Consider the following 18,413-nt stretch of genomic DNA (forward strand, 5'->3'; position numbering starts at 1 on the left):
CTATATTAAACACTGACATAAATCAGGATAACAACAGCAGCATAGAGTCACTACGGTTCAGGTATAAATAAAGTACTAGTGTATTCATAAAGTGCAGAAAGTCATGTCCAGGTCATTTTTAAATCGCCAAAATCAAAATTTGATATTCTAATTAATATATGTAGAGTAAAAAACTGTATTGCAAAACAAAGTTCTTTATGTTGGATGATCATATTTGTACTACTTGTTGCAATGCTTTTAATTAAGCACAAAAATGGAATAGATTATTTATATACAGAAGACTACATTTTTCTTTGGGTTTTTAGATGAAGAGTGGTGTTTTCAAAGCTTTCATTATGTCGGACACATAACTGGATGCCTAATTATATCCAGTTATATCCAGATGGTTTTATATCCAGGATTTATAAGCCATTATATCCAGATAGTTTAACTTTACGCTACAAGGTTAAACTATCTGCAAATGCAACTAAATGCAAATCGAAGCTTCAGTAAAATGTACAACCAGCATGATCCTCAACCAATTGGGTGAATAAAATCTAGAAAAATGACTTGATCTCATTGTAGACGGGTGTGAAGCAGGATTCTATAGGTTGGGAAGAGGAAAAAGGAAGAAAATGGAGTGGAAGCATAAATTAAAAAAGCGAATAAAAGATAGGCTGGGACGTGAAAGGGAAGGAGAGTCTAAATATCAGAGCTCATCTCAGTGCACTGTTTGTCTGATATGTGAGATGCCAGCGAGTCAATGATGTCCAACAGCAGCGGTTGGCTGAGCGATCGCAGGTTGGGGAGCTTGGAAACCTTCAGGGGAGGAAGGAGAACCAAAGAAATAAATGGTAAACAACACAGGCCATGCAAGAGACGGCAAATAAACAGGTTAAAATAAAAAGAAATTAAGCTAACAGGACCAAATAGCACCAGAATGTCAAACATGTTCAGGGAGATATGCTCAAAAAGGCACTCACTGGCATTTTATAATACTCTATTTGTTTGGTGTTTCCAAAACTGAGAGATTTTATGACTACTGGAGTAATCAAAGCCATTTACACGACAACGTTTTTAGCCAAAAACAAGAAATTTGGGGGGGAAAAGCAAGAGCATGTTACTTCAATCCTACAATCTATACTTGCTTTCTGTTCATTTCAGAGTTGAGTTGACTTTTTTAAGGGTTTTTTATATGACCAACCTTTTTCAGTCCAAGATCCCTAACCTTGGCCTTGCTGAAAGGCAAGATCTATCCATCAAAAAAGACTTAAAGCTACATTTTTCATTTGTATTTCCAGCTTGAGACCTACTGTATGTAGAAGCACTAGTTTAACCTACTTTAAACTTTTTAATTGATCCAATAACTAATAAAATCTGTGAAGATTATTGGAGGGGTGAAAATTTGGGTGACATTAGCAGTAATCAGACCATATGAAGTGGCAATAAACAAACAAAAAAAAAATTGATAAGATGATTTTCAATGACGCTTCTGCAGGTAGCTGACATTAGGATTTCATAAATGAGATGTAATAAAATTCTAGTACTGATAAAAGTAACTATTATAGCCTACAGCAATAATAAATATAATAAAACATTATAATATAGTTCAGCAATTATAACTGTGGTATTGTACAATATTTTGCAGCATCAAACCACAATGTTATAAGCAGTGGGATATTATTGTAGGAGCTTATAGAGTCTGATCACAATGAATGTGTTGTTTCAGTTGAGAAGCGACTTTTGAAAGTGTTTTCTATTAGCAGTGAGATTTTTGCGGGCTGCTTATGTGCCTTATGTTTTTGTAGTTTAAAAAAAAAAAAAAAATTATATATATATATATATATATATATATATATATATATATATATATATATATATATATATATATATATATATATATATATATATATATATATATATATATATATACACACACACACACACACACACACACACACACACACACACACACACACACACACACAGTTGAATTATTAGTCCCCCTGAATTATTAGCCCCCCTACTTTTTCCCCCCAATTTCTGTTTAACGGAGAGATTTTTTTCAACAATTATGTTTTTAAACATAATAGTTTTAATAACTCATTTCTAATAACTGATTTATTTTATCTTTGTCATGATGACAGTAAATAATATTTGACTAGATAATTTTCAAGACACTTCTTTACAGCTAAAAGTGACATTTAAAGGCTTAACTAGGTTATTAGGTTAACTAGGCAGGTTAGGGTAATTAGGCAAGTTATTGTATAAGGATGGTTTGTTCTGTAGACTATCGACAAAACATATAGCTGAAAGGGGCTAATAATGTTGACCATAAAATGGATTTTAATAAATTAAAAACTGCTTTTATTCTAGCCAAAACAAAAAACAAATAACAAATAAGACTTCCTCCAGAAGAAAAAATATTATCAGACATACTGTGAAAAGTTCCTTGCTCTGTTAAACATCATTTGGGAAATATTTAAAAAAGAAAAACAAATTCAAAGGGGGGCTAATAATTCTGACTTCAACTGTGTGTGTGTGTGTGTGTATATATATATATATATTCGTAAAATTCATATGTTCGTAAAATAACCTTGTTTTCTTGTTTTTCGCTTTGAAATGTAGATATTTGGAGTAGAAGCAAGACAACAATTCTAAGTAAGAAAAATATTGGTTTTGCATAAATTCTGTATAAATAATGAAATGCAATTCATCTTTGTTACACCTCCAAACATCATAATTTTTTGTGCCCAAATGTTTTAAACTCTCTTGAAATGCTCAGTCACAGGCCTTAAAAACACATGCAAGTGATAAATCTTCGCTCTATTATGGTTAAACTTAGTTGTGGTGACTCTACAAATCACGTGTTCTATTGCTCCTTGATACTATAATACAGACTCAACATTGCATATCTTGCACAAATTGCAACATTATTGTGGAATATATTTTTTATTTTTTTGTATCCTTTTCTTTTCTTTAAACAGTTGTATTTGTATTGCTTAAAGGTGATATATTAACTGCACTTCTTCTGTTGAGTGTGATATGCCTTGCATAATAATGAAGCATTTTTGCAGAAGTAGATAAAGCCGATAGAAATGCAAAAGTCTGATTGTCTAAAATTAACTTGAGCTCTGCAATGAAACTTCCTGTGGTTGAAACTGAACACAGAATATGTGCAGTTGAGAAAGTCGTATGTTTTAATGTTGTTCAGAGAATTCATAGAAAAAGAGGACGCATGTATGGGTGCGGCCAATGGAGGACTGGAAAACAATTGACAAGTGACGAATTTCACTAAACTCCACCTGTTAATATCAGTTGCCTATAAAAGTTAAAGTTAGGAAATGAAATTGGTTGCGCACCTCCTGAATGTAACATTTGCATTGCATTGAGGTGAACAGAATTCTGTAAATCGAATTATTCTTTTGTATCTAAAGAATTACTTCTAAGATTTTTGACATTGAAGAAAACCCTCTCCTGACCTTTTTTATTGAACGCGCATGAAACTGATTAGATATTCCAACAATATCGATGCTAAAATGATATATTCTGCAGCCCTAATACACGCCAACTGCAGTCACTTCCCAACAGCTACTGTATACTAACAAGGTGACAGCGCCAAATACTGGCCTGGCATACATAATACAGCAGTTTTGCTGTAAACGCGGATGGTTTTGAAAATGTTTTTAAAAAATTCTAAAACGCATGAAAAGAAACGTTTGTTTTTGGCTAAATTGTTGTCGTGTAAACATAGTCTTGCATAATAAAAGCCATTTGTGGTTTCAGATCTCTCTGCATTCAAAATCATATACACCTCAAACAGCTTGTAGAGTGTATCCACATCACACAGAATGTCTTGGTGACGTTTTTTATTAGTTGTGTCGAGGTAACCAGCACACGCTTAGAGCTGTGGTCAATAGCACACCCACCTTGGTGAACTGATGGACTATAATATGCAGGCAGTGTTTCTTCATGTCCAGAGCTTGAGTTTTATCTGCAGCTTCCAAGATCTGAGGATTAAAAAAAATAATACAAATTCTTATTCTTTATCATCAATGGGTTTGACAAACACAGTCTTCAAAGGTTTTGGGTTTTTGAACGTTTCTTCTGCTCTTCAAGACTGTAGTTATTTAATCAAAAACATAGTAAATGACTATTTGAGTGATTTCAAATGACTATTGAAATAAATTTATTCCTACGATGCAAAGCTGAGTGTCACAAAAAGTGTCACATGATTCCTCAGAAATTAGATTTGCAACTCAAAATTGATTAAGAAAACGTTTTTTTAATGTGCTATTACAGTTCGTTGATAAACAGAAAGGTTTTACACCACTTCCCAGGCAACTTGAAGAAGAATGTGCGTAACCATATTTACCTTAAATACTGACTTAATCATATATCATCATATAAGCTCAGCCATAATCATTAATAAATTCTAATTTATTCTGAAGTATGTTTAGTTTAGGAAGGTTTCTATGCAAGTGTTATAAATCAGATGAATTAAAAATATATAAATCAGATTCCTGAACGTTTTTAAACCTCTTTACTATCACATTTGATCAATTTAATCCATCCTTGCTGAAAGTATTAAGTAAAGAAAAAACTTTACGTTTTCAAACCTTATAGTTCAATTATTTTTGATACATGACACATACCTGTAAGACATTCTCTACAGTAACGTTCATCTCCAGATTTTGCTTGCAGTAAGCCTGCAGTCTGTTGTTGGAGAAACCATAGTAATAAGGTGCTGCAAATAGGTATCTGTGCACTAGTCAAAGGCAAACACGATTTAACAAATTATACCAGTCACTCCTTTAAATGTAAATATATTAAATACTCCATTTCATTGTCCACCAGTTGAAAGGCTGCAAGCATGATTATGATTTGTCGGCAGCTAGCTCTCTGCAACTCTCACATGGTCACCCACTGAAGCTAAGCAGGGTTGTGCCTGGTAAGTACCTGGATGGGAGACCACATGGGAAAGCTTGGCTGCTGCCGGAAGTGGTGTTAGTGAGACCAGCAGGGGGCGCTCAACCTGTGGTCTGTGTGGGTCCTAACGCCCCAGTATATTGACAGGGACTCTATACTGCTCAGTGGGCGCTGTCTTTCGGATGAGACGTTAAACCGAGGTCTTGACTCTCTGTGGTCATTAAAAATTCCAGGATGTCCTTCGAAAAAGAGTAGGGGTTCAACCCAGGCATCCTGGCCAAATTTGCCCACTGGCCTCTGTCCATCATGGTCTCCTAACCATCCCCATATGATAATCATATGTTCTTCGTTCTTCTCTCCACCAATCAGCTGGTGTGCGGTCTGGCGCAATATGGCTGCCGTCGCGTCATGGTGGATGCTGCACATTGATGCTGGATGAGGAGATTCCCCCAATGTGTAAAGCGCTTTGAGTGTCCAGAAAAGCGCTATTTAAATGTAAAGAATTATTATTATTATTATTATTATTATTATTATACTGTTAGAAAAGATCCACCAACCAATTTTCTATTTAATATATGACTAAACATAGACATCTTGGCTAAAAAAGGCTCAATAAAAATCTAAAAGACATCTAACAATAGTACATAGTCTTTTAGCTATCTATTATCTAAAGAGATCTAAGATATCTATTAAACACACACAAAAATAAAAAGCTTGCTGAGAAACGAGCACAACTCTACTATTACTATTAGAAATCTACTAAAGTAAGCTATATTATTTGAGGTATCAGCCATATTTGTAGTTTTTGTTAGTATTTGTTAACATAATTCAGATTTTTCAAATATAAACAGTAAAGGAGGTAACAATAAAAAAAGGAGGTTAGGGTAAATACAGGAAGGATGCATAATCAAAAATTATACTTAATTTAATACGTTGTAAAATAGCATTTAATACTTTAAGGGCCTTGAATTTCTCTAATTTTAATACTTTTAAAGACCCCGTGGACACCATATTATAAGAAGTATGCAATTGGAAAGAAAGGCTTTATAAAACACTGTAATGACATATAAAGGATACAGTGAGTCCTCTGGAGGCATGTCGACGTCCCCATAGTAAATGTAGCGCAGCATGGACTCAAAAGCCTGTGTGCTAGGAACCATCTCTCCTATAGAAATGTTCACTTGCCCGTCCTCTGGCATGAAGGAGCGGAACATGGCCTCAAAATAACTGAAAACATTGAAGCAGTCATAAATTAAGAAAAGAACTGTCAAGAAATTTTTGGGATGGCATAGTATAGGGGAGAAAACAGCTTATTTAGAAAGAATAAATACACATTGCATATTTTTATGCAATACAAAGATGACTTAATGCATAACTAAATCAGTGTTATTATTAACTAAAAATAAATATAATAAATTATATTTAAAAATACAGTGCATCCGGAAAGTATTCATAGCGCTTCACTTTTTCCACATTTTTTGTTACAGCATTATTGCAAAATGGATTAAATTCATTTATTTCCTCAAAATTCTGCACACAATACCCCATAATGACAATGTGAATAATTTATTAAAAATAAAAAACCTGAAAACCTTTGCCGTGAACCTCTAAATTGAGCTCAGGTACATTCTGTTTCCACTGATCATTTTAATCCATTTTGGAATAAGGTGATAAGATGAAAAAATGTGGATATAGTGAAGCGCTATGAATGCTTTCCGGATGCACTGTACATGATGTATTTGCTTTCAGTAAATATTTTAGTTAGATGCCATGGTTAAATGTCCTAATTTTTGTTTTATTTAAGTATTAAAAATACTAATTAAACAAACGAATGAATGTATGTTCATAACAAAAATTAAAACAGAAGAAAAAAGAATTAATGACTAATAAAGTGGATTAAACATAGTTCAAAATATTTATAACATTAATAAAAAATTTTAGTTTGTTCATTTATTGCCACATCAATAACTTGTCTATTTCATGGAAAGATCAAAATAGATAAAAAAATATTACAGAATAACAACTACATATTTCAATAATAATTGATGCAAAATAAGTAAATGTAAATATATAAATAAATAAATAAATAAAAGATGACAAATTGTATACAAATAAATTAATGAGACTAAACTAAACCAGAATACACTGCTGTCAACTTGGTATTCCATTACATAGATAAACGGCATCTAATATAAACAAAAGCCAAGTGTGATATTGCGTTTATACAACAGTTTGATGGCATAATCTTTTAAATAAAAAAGAAAATCAAACACGGAGAGTCTCAAAACTTCTTTAGGAGGACATCAGAACAGCAGAAACCATTTCTCATTCACAAATGTCACTTTAGAACTGGTATTTGAATGATTCTCTAGCGTAGTGTCTAAAATTATGACAAAACAGGTGATTTTGCTCACATTTTAAGATTAGAAGGCTGTCACTTACCTGTTCTGTAAAGATTTGTTCAGCTGTAGTTTTAAACGTATGCTGAAAAAAGGACTAGGGACTTATTATGCAATCTCTGTCACCATCTTGTGGTGGAACGTCAACCGTCTTTGCTCTGCTCAGTATGACAGGCTGGCCGCCAAAACGCTGAATCTCCGAAATTATTAATATTTAATATAGGCACTGTCCTTATAAATAAACCACATAGTTGCAATCTAAACAACTACATTCTAGCATAAAAAAGCCTCAAAACTACTCTGCCACTCGTGTGGGTGGAGTAAAGAGGGTAAAGAGGCTGTACGTGTGCCGATATTACTTTAATATATCATGGCGATCAGCCAATCAGATTCGAGAACCAAACAGAACTGTTGTATAGATGTATATCAAACTTACATGCGAGTGGATAGAAGTATCATATCATAGCAATGTCATGTATACGTAATATTTAGAAATACATACTTATCTCTTACCTACTTCTATGTAATAAGGAGTATTGCAGCATTCCAATGAGTGCTCCATTCCATTCATTCATTTCTCTAATACTTTAAATGCAAGGCAAATACTGTATGTTATGTTATTATAAGCCCAAGTGTTAGTTGTGTCCATTACCTGGAGCGAGCAGCCAGTATGGCCTTATGAGCAGGACGCGGATGACCATCCAGCAAGAGGATGATGTCACAGAACTCATGCCCCGCCCCTTCCAGATAAGCCTTCATGTCCTGCACTAAAGATGTGCCTTAAAAAGAAAAAGCAGGATGATTTTGTGCCCAATTTCCATGTTTTGGATTCGTCCTTAAAGCTTGCTGAACTAAAAGACTAAGAGAATGTGTTAATCTTCACCTATGTCCACCGGCTGATCTGAATAGACTCTGGGAGGAGGCTGCTGTTTGCGTCTCACGATCTCTACGATGAGCGGAGTGGACAAGTGTTCAAACTCTTTAGTCATGATCACCTGGTTAAAGTGACTCTCCTTCACCACGAAGTTCAGACAATGCTCCTGAAAAGCAGAATAGAAGTTCCAGAAAGGAAAGGTGATACAGAAGAAGAGTTGACTTTCTAATAATAGGGTTCCCATGGAATTTCAGGAATGTCATGGACTTTTTAAAAGGTCTGTTCCAGGCATTGAAAGGCTGCGTCCTTTGCGTTTTTACCTTGAGCTGGTCCAGCTGAAGTTTGTCTGCATTTTCACACACACTCAGGACGTTCTGCAGATCCACCGACGCTTCAATGTATTGAACACAGAGCTGCTCCAGTCTGGACAGTTTAAAACTCAGAGCAAGTTTATAAACGTCCATTATCAACAGCACATCCTGAACATGACCTGTGGAGAGAGAGAGAGAGAGAGAGAGAGAGATATGAAGACAACGTGAAAAAAATAGGAGTCTGTGACGCTCTTTTTGCTTATGTAAGGGGTCATGATGCCCTGTTTTTATTTATTTAGGCTGCATTTACACTGCATGGTTCAAGTGACCCAATTCCAATTTTTTTTTCTCCCATGTGGCACAGATCGGATTCGGCCCATGTATGTGTAAGCAGGAAAAAAAAAATCACATGGATTCCGATTTACTCAAATCAGATTCAGGCCTTGTTCATGTGTGGAAATATATCTGATATGAATCCGATCTGTGAGAGAGACACAACGTCCGCCACGTAAACAATATAGTCTAAACTAAAACTATTGCATACATCACATGCATAAATCACGCCATGGAAATGACGTTAGGATGCCTACTGGTTTACAAAAGCCTAGATTAAAAGAAGATGGCCAAATGAAAACTTTTCTGTTATAAATTATAGTAAAACTACTTGTCAAAAAGAATTTAAAAAAGTAAAACCTGCGAACAGATTAAATAAAGGAATGGAGAAAAAAAGCACTCTTTTATTATCGGCTTTCAGTGAGCGCCTGTTATTTTTTTCCTAGTCATTGCGTCTTTGCAGTGTGCAGTGTAAATGCGGTCAATCAGATACCAGTCACGTTTAAAAGATAATGTAAGCGGGTCATCAAAATAAATCAGACACAGTCACAAAATCGGAATTGACTATCAAGATCTGCAGTGTGAACGCAAGGCAAGGCCAGTTTATTTATATAGCACATTTCATACACAGTGGCAATTCAAAGTGCTTTACATAAACAGGAATAAAAGAGACAAGAAAATAAAAACAAATATTAAAAATGATTAAAAACAGATTAAACAGGTTATAAAAGATTGAAAAAGATGAGAAAAACATACTGCGATCTGTCGGATGTAGCACAGTGCTCATTCAGTAAAGGCACAGCTAAGCAGACGTGTTTTCAGTCTTGATTTGAATGTGCCTAATGTTGGAGCACATCTGATCATTTCTGGAAGTTGATTCCAGCAGTGAGGGGCGTAGTAGCTGAAAGCCACTGAACTCTTGGAATTTCTAGTTTATATGATCCTAAAGATCTGAGTGATCTGTTAGGTTTGTATTCAGTCAGAATATCTGTAATGTATTGAGGTCCTAGACCATTTAGTGACACTAACACATCTTTAATAAGGACCTGAGGACAGGTGTGATGTGCTCTGAATTCCTGGTTATGGTCAGAATCCTGGCCGCAGCGTTCTGGATGAGCTGTAACTGTCTGACTGTCTTTTTGGGAAGGCCAGTGAGGAGGCTGTTACAGTAATCCACCCTGCTGCTGATAAATATATGAACAAGTTTCTCTAAGTCTTCACTGGAAACAAAGCATCTAATTCTTGCAATGTTTTTGAGATGATAGTATGCTGATTTACTAACTGCTTTGATATGACTATTGAAACTCAGAACTGACTCCAGAGTCACACCAAGATTCTTGACCTTATTTTTTGTTGTTTGACCCTTAGAGCCAAGGTACGCATTCACCTTGAGAACCTCATCTCTGTTCCCAAACGCAATCACTTCAGTTTTCTCATGATCCAAAGGTTGCATGTTCGAGCCCAGGCAGAAATTATAGGTGGGGAAGTGAAAAACCAGCATTCTCTTCCACCTTCAATGCCACAGCTGAGGTGATTCCATTGAGCAAGTGACCAAACAACAACTGCTAGGTTAGGCTTCCCTGCCCTGCTCTGGGTTGTGTGTTCATGGGTGTAAGTCACTTTGGATAAAAACAACTACTAAATGGTATAGTAAATGATCTGCTGAACGTAGTACGGTGGTACCAAGAACAACAGTACAGTATCAATAGTATATAGCTAGTCTCACTGTTTAATGCTATTAGTTTACAGAAAACCATCACTTGCAGCAAGTCAGGAGAAGATCACAGGAAGTGCCATTTTTAAATACAGAGCATAAAACACAACACTTTAAAAATACAACAACAATGCAACGCAATAAAACATATCTGATCCAAGATCAACCCAACCAAAACCTGTCATCTTCTTGTGGCAAACAGCCACATGTCAATATGCAAGAACAGGATCTGCTGTATGTCCTCCATTATTGTTTATGCGAGCGTTCACATCACGTCTAAATGCATGGAAAGATGCGACATGGACCACTTCCACTTCATCTCTCTGTTTGCATGCACGTATCAACATTTCAGACAATGAACTTGAGTGTGCAAAGAAACAACATGTGAACTGACCATACCACATTATTACAACTTGGTACTGTTGGCCATATACGGTACCATACCGCTTAGCAGAAACAAGACACACTATTTGGTCTCAAATGTTGAAAAGACAGCTGTGTGCTCGCCACTGCAACTTCTGCAGAGTTTTTCTTTTCCTACTTTTTTGGGAGTATCAGTTTATGACCACTTAAGCAGATCTTAAAGACAAACAAACCAAAAAACGGAAGATAATCTTGTTTGGTGTAACATACCTCTACGGGGATACTGTATCTTGTCTGTGTACAGGAACTGCATCAAAACCTCAAATGGTTGAGCGTCTGCTTCTCTGATTGACACTTCTAATAAAGGAGGACCCCTCGAGGACCTTCCAGAACTATCCTTCTGACTGCCCGAGCCAGACTCATCACTCTCCTCATTACATTCCAGCTTACTCTTCTATAAAAAGAAGGTAAATATTACTTTACATTCTGGTGAGCCAAATGAAAATCTGCATTTGAATTGAATTGATGCAAGTCAATGGAAGGTTATTGAAAATTTTAAAATACAAACAGTTCATACAAATAATATTAATAATCAACATTACCAGTTTAAAAATGATTAATTTCATGTTTAATGAACATTTAATATATTTATAGGGCAATAAAAACACATTTTATATGTGAATAAGAAACAAGTGTATTTATATTAGGGATGCTCCGATCGATTGGCCGTAGATTGGTATCGGAAGATAATCTAGGGATGCATCAATCCCGATACTTGGATCGGATATCAGTTAGATACTGCATATTTTTGCTGGATCTGGTATCAGCCAGCTGGTACCGATCCAAATGCCATCTTGCACATACGCTATAGTCGGTGTAATTTATAAGCCAACAAAAGCCACGAAGGTAGCCTCTTATAATGCACTAGAAAGTTGTCATGTAGACTACTATATCCCAAATGAAGTACAGTTGAATATTCAAATGGTTAAATTCATGTTCACTTCAGCGCTTCCCTCCGCTGCGCCTGTCACTCATTCTGTGTGTCGCGATCATGACAACAGGAAAACTTTCTCCAAGACTAATTGTTCCTGTTAATATAAGTGATCAGTGGAGAAATGCATTTAGTTTTGCATTAAATGGGTTCATTTTGACCTGCAACAGGGAGATCATTGCTGTTTCTAAATCATGTTGCGCTGTGTCTGTTAGATCAGCAGATCGCATTCACAACACTGGAGTAGAGAGGGTCATTACCTGCAAAGGACTACCTGAAACTTTAAATGGGAAAAGGCTCAATAATACATTGGACAGATCCTCAACGCACTGATTTCTCTTAGTGTCTTAGTGATGCAAGTGCTTCCTTCAGGCACCAGCTGCGCAGACGCGACATGCGTCGCTCCGTAAGATTATTCTTACAATAAGTTTATGTTCTCTCATCTTTCCAACTGAGTTTATTCTTCCGAGGGGAATACTTTAAGTGGTGCGAATAATTTGTAAAGCCTGGCTCATTGTGGTCGATTAGATTAATAAAAGTGAAACTGACGGCCCAGCGCATATGAATTGTCATTAACAGAAAATTATTTAGCCTAATATAGGCTATTCTGAAACTGTGAATATTTCACTGTCATTTTATATATATATTGACATCTTATTTTACAGACCTGTTTGTCAGTTTGTGCACTGAAGCATAAGCGGACCGTGTTTTAAACTTCACCTCGAATATTCTGGTTTATTCTGTAGATAATTGACCAACAAAAATACATTAAAATAACCAACAAATTATACCAAACGAAATCAGTTTCAAAAAGATAATTTTTCAGACAAAAATCATCTTTCAGTTTCTCCTTTTCACTCGCGGATGTTTATTTAGTAAAACGAATCGAATGTTTATTCAGTAAAACGGTTTACTTTAGTCTGCTTCAAACCTGCAGGAAAATATCAGGCTTTGCTAAAAGGCGGATTATTTTACCAACGATTAGGGTCAATAGTGGTTACTTATTACAGATTTCAAAGAAAAAAATCTTAATATTGAAAAAGAAACATAAGCTCGACCACAACAGATCAGATCAATGTCATAATGAATGCACAAATAATGTAGCCCATAGTTTATAGCAAGCATCATGTTTAGATTGTGCCATCTGTCATATACAGTAGGCCTATAGGTCTGTTATTTTTACTAAAGAAGATTTATTATTTGAGTTTATCACCAGAAATGTAGAAAATGTATGTTAAAAAATAAATAAATAAAAAAACGGCACAGGATCGGATCTGTATCGGTCGATACTCAGAATTTTGGTATCGAGATCGGATCGATTCCAAAAAAATGGTATCAGTGCATCCATAATATTTATGACTCGATCGGTACTTGCCAATTTGGCCGATCTCATGAAACAATCACAGGTGTTTGCTTACGGGTTTAGACGCAGAGGAAGACGCACATCTGCAGCGCTACCACACGTGAGGAGGTAAATGATATGTGGGGGTGGGAGTGATTGTTGCGGTGCCAACACAGCAGCTAAAATACATACAGATGTCGTGTGGCCTCTGTTTACACAGCTTATTGGCGCGACTCATGCGAGTGATGGTCTCTTTGTTGCAGTTAATGCATATTCAGTGTTTTGAGCTGCTGTCATGCAACCAGAGCGATCTCCCCTACGGTCATATTCATAGCGGCTTCGTGACGCCCGCAAATTAGATAAAATACCCAGCAAATCATGGAGACGAGAGTGAATTAGCAAAAGAACAGATCGAGAGAGGCATGGTGATATTCTAGGCATTAAATTTGTTGATTAGATGAATCCTTCTCTCAGGTAAGTCGAGATCTCCACTTAAGTATTATACTTAAAGGGAAAATGTGCTTTATGCATTATAAAGCTTAAAGCATCAGAATTGGTACTGGATATCTACCGATCACCATGACAAGCAATCGGTTCTCTGTATCGGCTGCAAAAATTCTGATCGGAGCATTCCTAATTTATATTTTTAACCCTTGTGTGCTGTTGGATCTTTCTCTGTTTCAGCAAATGGAATAATTTTTGGTGATAAATCTTATTTTGACTAATATATTTGCTTTGAAAACATACAAAAACGCAACAATACACTCTACACGCAAATTGACTACCCTTTCATTATGTTAGTGGCTGTTTTTGCCCCATTGACTTCCATTAAAATGACATTTTTTGATTGCGAAGTCATGACACCATATAATCATGCATTCTTGATTAATGCTGGTTTTCGGTGTCGAAGCTGCTTTGACACAATCTACATTGTAAAAGCACTATACAAATAAAGGTGAATTGAATTGAAAAGAGGTAAAATTTTTTATTTTTTACTGTTGATCATCAGTTGCAGTGCAAAAGAGCTTAGTTTCTAAGCTAAAAGGTTAATGCTGCCAACTGATGATCAACAGTAAATATGATACATTTTACCTCTTACCAACACGGAAAACCACCAACAATCAAAAACGCATGACTATATGGTGTCATGACTTTACAATCATTATAATAAAAGCCAATGGGGCAAAAAAAAAAGGCCCCAACAAAACGAAAGGGTAGTTAGAGTCAAGAGTACACAAGGGTTAAGAAAAACCTCTCCATAACACATAAGAAATCACTCAGTCAGTTTTCAGTGTTTCTACAGGTTTCATCAAGTCAAATTAAGACTTTTTAAGCCCTTTTTAAGACCATTATGAATGAAATTTCTGATATACACAAGTCTAAACACTAAGGATTTTTTCTAATGCCCAAGTTAAAACATAAAAAAACAAATAAATACAAATGTTATTGTAAGAAAGACAATTGAGCCATATTGGTAAACTTTATTGAAACTTGCTAGTGATTGGATGGGTGTTAGCCCAATTGGATAGCTTTACATGAACATAGGAAAATAAAGACCTGCTTAAACTGAATTAAGACCTACAACACAATATTTCATTGAATTATTAAGACTTAAGGCCTAAAATGTAATTTTTTTTAAATTGAAAACATTGTAAGTCCTTGCGGATACCCTGTGTTTTATGACTGTACACTGTATCTATATTCAGTAACAAAAAGGAAAACATACTAAACCTGTTTCTGTCTATCACTTGCTTGTAGAATCTTCTTACGGAGCCACTTACAGCGAGCCGTTACTATGGCAATATGACCCAGGACCTTCTCCTCCCTCTGTATACAGAAACAGCACATACAGAAGAGGTGATTTATTACTACAACTAAAATGTAGACAGAGATACAGAATGAGACTACAGAAAAAAAAAAAGTGTTTTCCGCAGGACAAACTAACCTCCCCTAAGATAAACTCGACATCACAGAACTGACGGTTCTCCCACAGTTTGCCATAGTCCTCGTGAAGGGTGCACTTTGGATAACAAGAAAACTAGGGCCAACAACAAAAAAAGAAGAGTTAAAAAAATACAATGTGGTTAGACAAAGCAGGTGTATTTCTAAACATCAAGCACTCACCTGGAATCTGTACATTTCTCCACTGCGTACATTATTGTCAACAGTTCCTCCAAAGATGTACATGGCATCGTGGATAACAGCTGCTGCATGGAACAGCCTCCCACTTGGCATCTGAAAGAAATTGGCATGACAGGTCATAATTATTGTTTACAAAAAAATACCACAAACCAAATGGAAAGCATTTTTCCTTAAACAAATGGGGGATGAATGAACTTAAATGTACTCAAAATGCTAATTAATAATAACAACCTCCACAATTGGGTCACAGATGTTTTAACAGTTTTAATATAAATTTACAGCCACAGACAGATTTAATTATGTATTTAATAAAAATTTACTCATAAAATCAAAACTAACCATATTGATTTTGTTAGCTAACATTGCTAGTTTTGTGGTGAACAACTCAACTGTGCATATAATTAAGAAAAAAAATGTTTGTCCTTGTAATCTTTAATTGAAGTCTGAAAATGCACTTCCTGTTTGGTTTTAGTTAAATTGTCAGATTACGTCTGTCTGAGGTATTGGGCGTGGCTAACATACTTAACCACGCCCCTCCAACTGTCAGTTTTGACAACAAACAGAAATGGTGAGGAGGAGGAGTCTTTTAGGTTGTAATAACTCTTCCCAATCCATTTTCCTAATCTTTCTCAATTAAATGCCTACATTACTACAATCAGCTTGCAGTAGAAAAAAACCGGCCACGCCCACTGTTTTCTCATTTAATATTCCATTTCTCTTGGAACTGCATCACAATATGAAAAAAACTGTTGCAGCTTCCAGTTCATGCAGACTTTAAATTATTACCACAAGGTTAAAAAGGATAGTTCACACAAATAGGAAAATTCGGTTATCATTTACTGATCCTAAACATATTTGAGTTTCTTTCTTCTAATGAACAGAAAATAAGATATTTTGAGAAAAAAAAAAACCTAGAAGCTGGTGACCAGTGACCTCCATTGTATTTTGTTCCCACTTTGGAAGTCAGTGGCTACTTGGGTGAACTACCCCTTTAAATTGTTATAATAAAAATGTCATCATACAAGTAAAATCAATGGAACAAAAATCTTATGTAGGGGGAACAAGTTACGACTAATAAAATAAGCAAAAAAAGGTATGTAGTCTTAAAATCACGATACAAGATAGGAAGTGACAGTTTTTTTCCTCCATATTGTGACATAAGTCAATGTAAGTTTGTAGAGGATCACAAGACTCACTTTAAGATCATTTTTAACATCTAGCCTAACTAATATATATAAAAAAAATAAGTAAACAGCTAGTAAAAAAATAATAATAATACAAATTAGTAATATACAGGGTTCATACACATTTTTACTACAAAAATTCCATGACTTTTCCAGGACTTTCAAGTCAATTTTCATGACCTAATGTTTCATGTAATGTCTACATATATGTGGTAAATCAGAAGCAAAACAATGAACGTTAAAATTACAGCATATCATAAAACATGCAACACTCTCTTTAGTTTTAATTAATTTTTATATCCATGTAAAACAGATGATGCTTACACAGCACTAATGATGTGAGAGCATGTCTTTGGTCAAGATCTAACCTTCATTCCAGTATACAGATATTTGGCAAACTAATTTTAGATCATCCTAATAGTTTGTTAAACTAGTAATAGTAGATAAAACTACTTCTATTATAAAGCCGCGATCACACTGCACTTTTCGCTCCAGACTTCCATTCACAGGCATGCGAATGCGGCAGACCATAAACGAAAGCATGTGCAACAAGTTTTGCATTTCACTGCATTCGAAAGTTCAAGCTTGGTGAATTCTTACCAGCGAAATCAAATCAGGTGATTGCGTTAAGACTAACAGAAGATACTTTAAAATAAGTTAAAATATGGAGCAATCGCTCTCTTTTATTAACGTCTAATCATATTGTTTAACACCACCCCTTTTCACAGCGCCATATGACAGAATTTCACAAGTACAAGCTCTAGTGTGACTGCAGCTTAAGGGTTTTTCTGTTTTCCCAAAACTTTTCTAGACCTGGTAAATGTCATGTCAAAATTCCATGACTTTTCCAGGTTTTCCATGACCGTATGAACCCTGAATATAAAATAGATTGGAAAAATTTAATAAATTACTCACAATAAAGTGGTTCTAAACATTTACGAATTTCTTTTTTCAAAACAACATATTCGGAAGAATGTTTGGGGGAAAAAAACCGCCACTGACATTCATAGCAGGAATAAAAAAACACTTTTTTCCAGCATATCTTCCTTTGTGAAAAATCATACCTCGCTGTCTGTGCTGGGCTGGATGACCTCCCATGTCTGCGAGTCCACATCGTAGCAGTGCAGTTCATTGGGGAGAGTGTTGTCTGCTGCCCCACCAAACACATACAGGTGACGGTCAAACGCCACCATAGTGTGTCCATAGCGTCTCTGAGGGGGTGGAGGCGAGCCACGCAGCAGATGCTCAGTCGGGATACGTGTCCATCTATGGAAAAAACATTAATTCTAAAAAGTATTTTATGGTTCCACTTTGAATCAAGATTGAACTGAATTAAAGCTGATTACTAGCATGCTTGTCTTTAATAGAGTAGCTAAATATAGCTGAAAATGAATTCATCATTCATCATATTGCAACAACACATTATTTTCCTGTTTATTAGCATTACAGAAGTAAATGTGACATTACTTTCCAAATCCCAGTCCTCGCACCCCACCGATCCACATATTTAGCATGTCTCGCTTATTTAACCTAGCTGATTCAGATAACCAGCTCATTAGAGGAGCTCCGTATATGACATAATATACCTCTGTAAATAAATACAATATAAATCACATACCACAGCAGTGTTTCCTCTAGGATTTTTTCTAGATGTGGCGGCAGGCCTTTTTTACACAGATCTGCCAACGACCTATGGCATTATTTCAATGACAAATGTCGTGGGCGCAGTATTACAAGTCGAGATCACATTTATGTAATACGAGCATGCAAATCTCTTTGCTTGTGCGTCGATTTCCTCTGTTCGTGCACAAAACTTCTTGCACACCCTCAAATATACACTGCTCAAGTGCAG

The 18,413-nt window shown here is 35.6% G+C and overlaps 1 protein-coding gene across 1 annotated transcript in view; it reads right to left on the reverse strand.

Annotated features, from left to right (window-relative positions):
- Nucleotides 1-292: 292 nt before the first annotated feature.
- The window catches only part of lztr1 (leucine zipper like post translational regulator 1), a 29,661-nt gene continuing 11,540 nt past the window's right edge, over nucleotides 293-18,413 (reverse strand). Inside the window, exons 9-20 of the mRNA XM_056457400.1 lie at nucleotides 17,626-17,827; nucleotides 15,360-15,470; nucleotides 15,181-15,273; nucleotides 14,967-15,062; nucleotides 11,173-11,356; nucleotides 8,502-8,671; nucleotides 8,191-8,347; nucleotides 7,960-8,086; nucleotides 5,986-6,135; nucleotides 4,635-4,740; nucleotides 3,909-3,989; nucleotides 293-798 (exon numbers count right to left, since the gene is read on the reverse strand). Coding sequence (XP_056313375.1) covers nucleotides 682-798; nucleotides 3,909-3,989; nucleotides 4,635-4,740; nucleotides 5,986-6,135; nucleotides 7,960-8,086; nucleotides 8,191-8,347; nucleotides 8,502-8,671; nucleotides 11,173-11,356; nucleotides 14,967-15,062; nucleotides 15,181-15,273; nucleotides 15,360-15,470; nucleotides 17,626-17,827 — 1,594 coding nt within the window. The 3' untranslated portion in view covers nucleotides 293-681. The remainder of the gene's footprint in view (nucleotides 799-3,908; nucleotides 3,990-4,634; nucleotides 4,741-5,985; nucleotides 6,136-7,959; nucleotides 8,087-8,190; nucleotides 8,348-8,501; nucleotides 8,672-11,172; nucleotides 11,357-14,966; nucleotides 15,063-15,180; nucleotides 15,274-15,359; nucleotides 15,471-17,625; nucleotides 17,828-18,413) is intronic.

Source organism: Danio aesculapii, chromosome 5 (assembly GCF_903798145.1).
Source record: "Danio aesculapii chromosome 5, fDanAes4.1, whole genome shotgun sequence".
NCBI classification, from domain to species: Eukaryota; Metazoa; Chordata; class Actinopteri; order Cypriniformes; family Danionidae; genus Danio; species Danio aesculapii.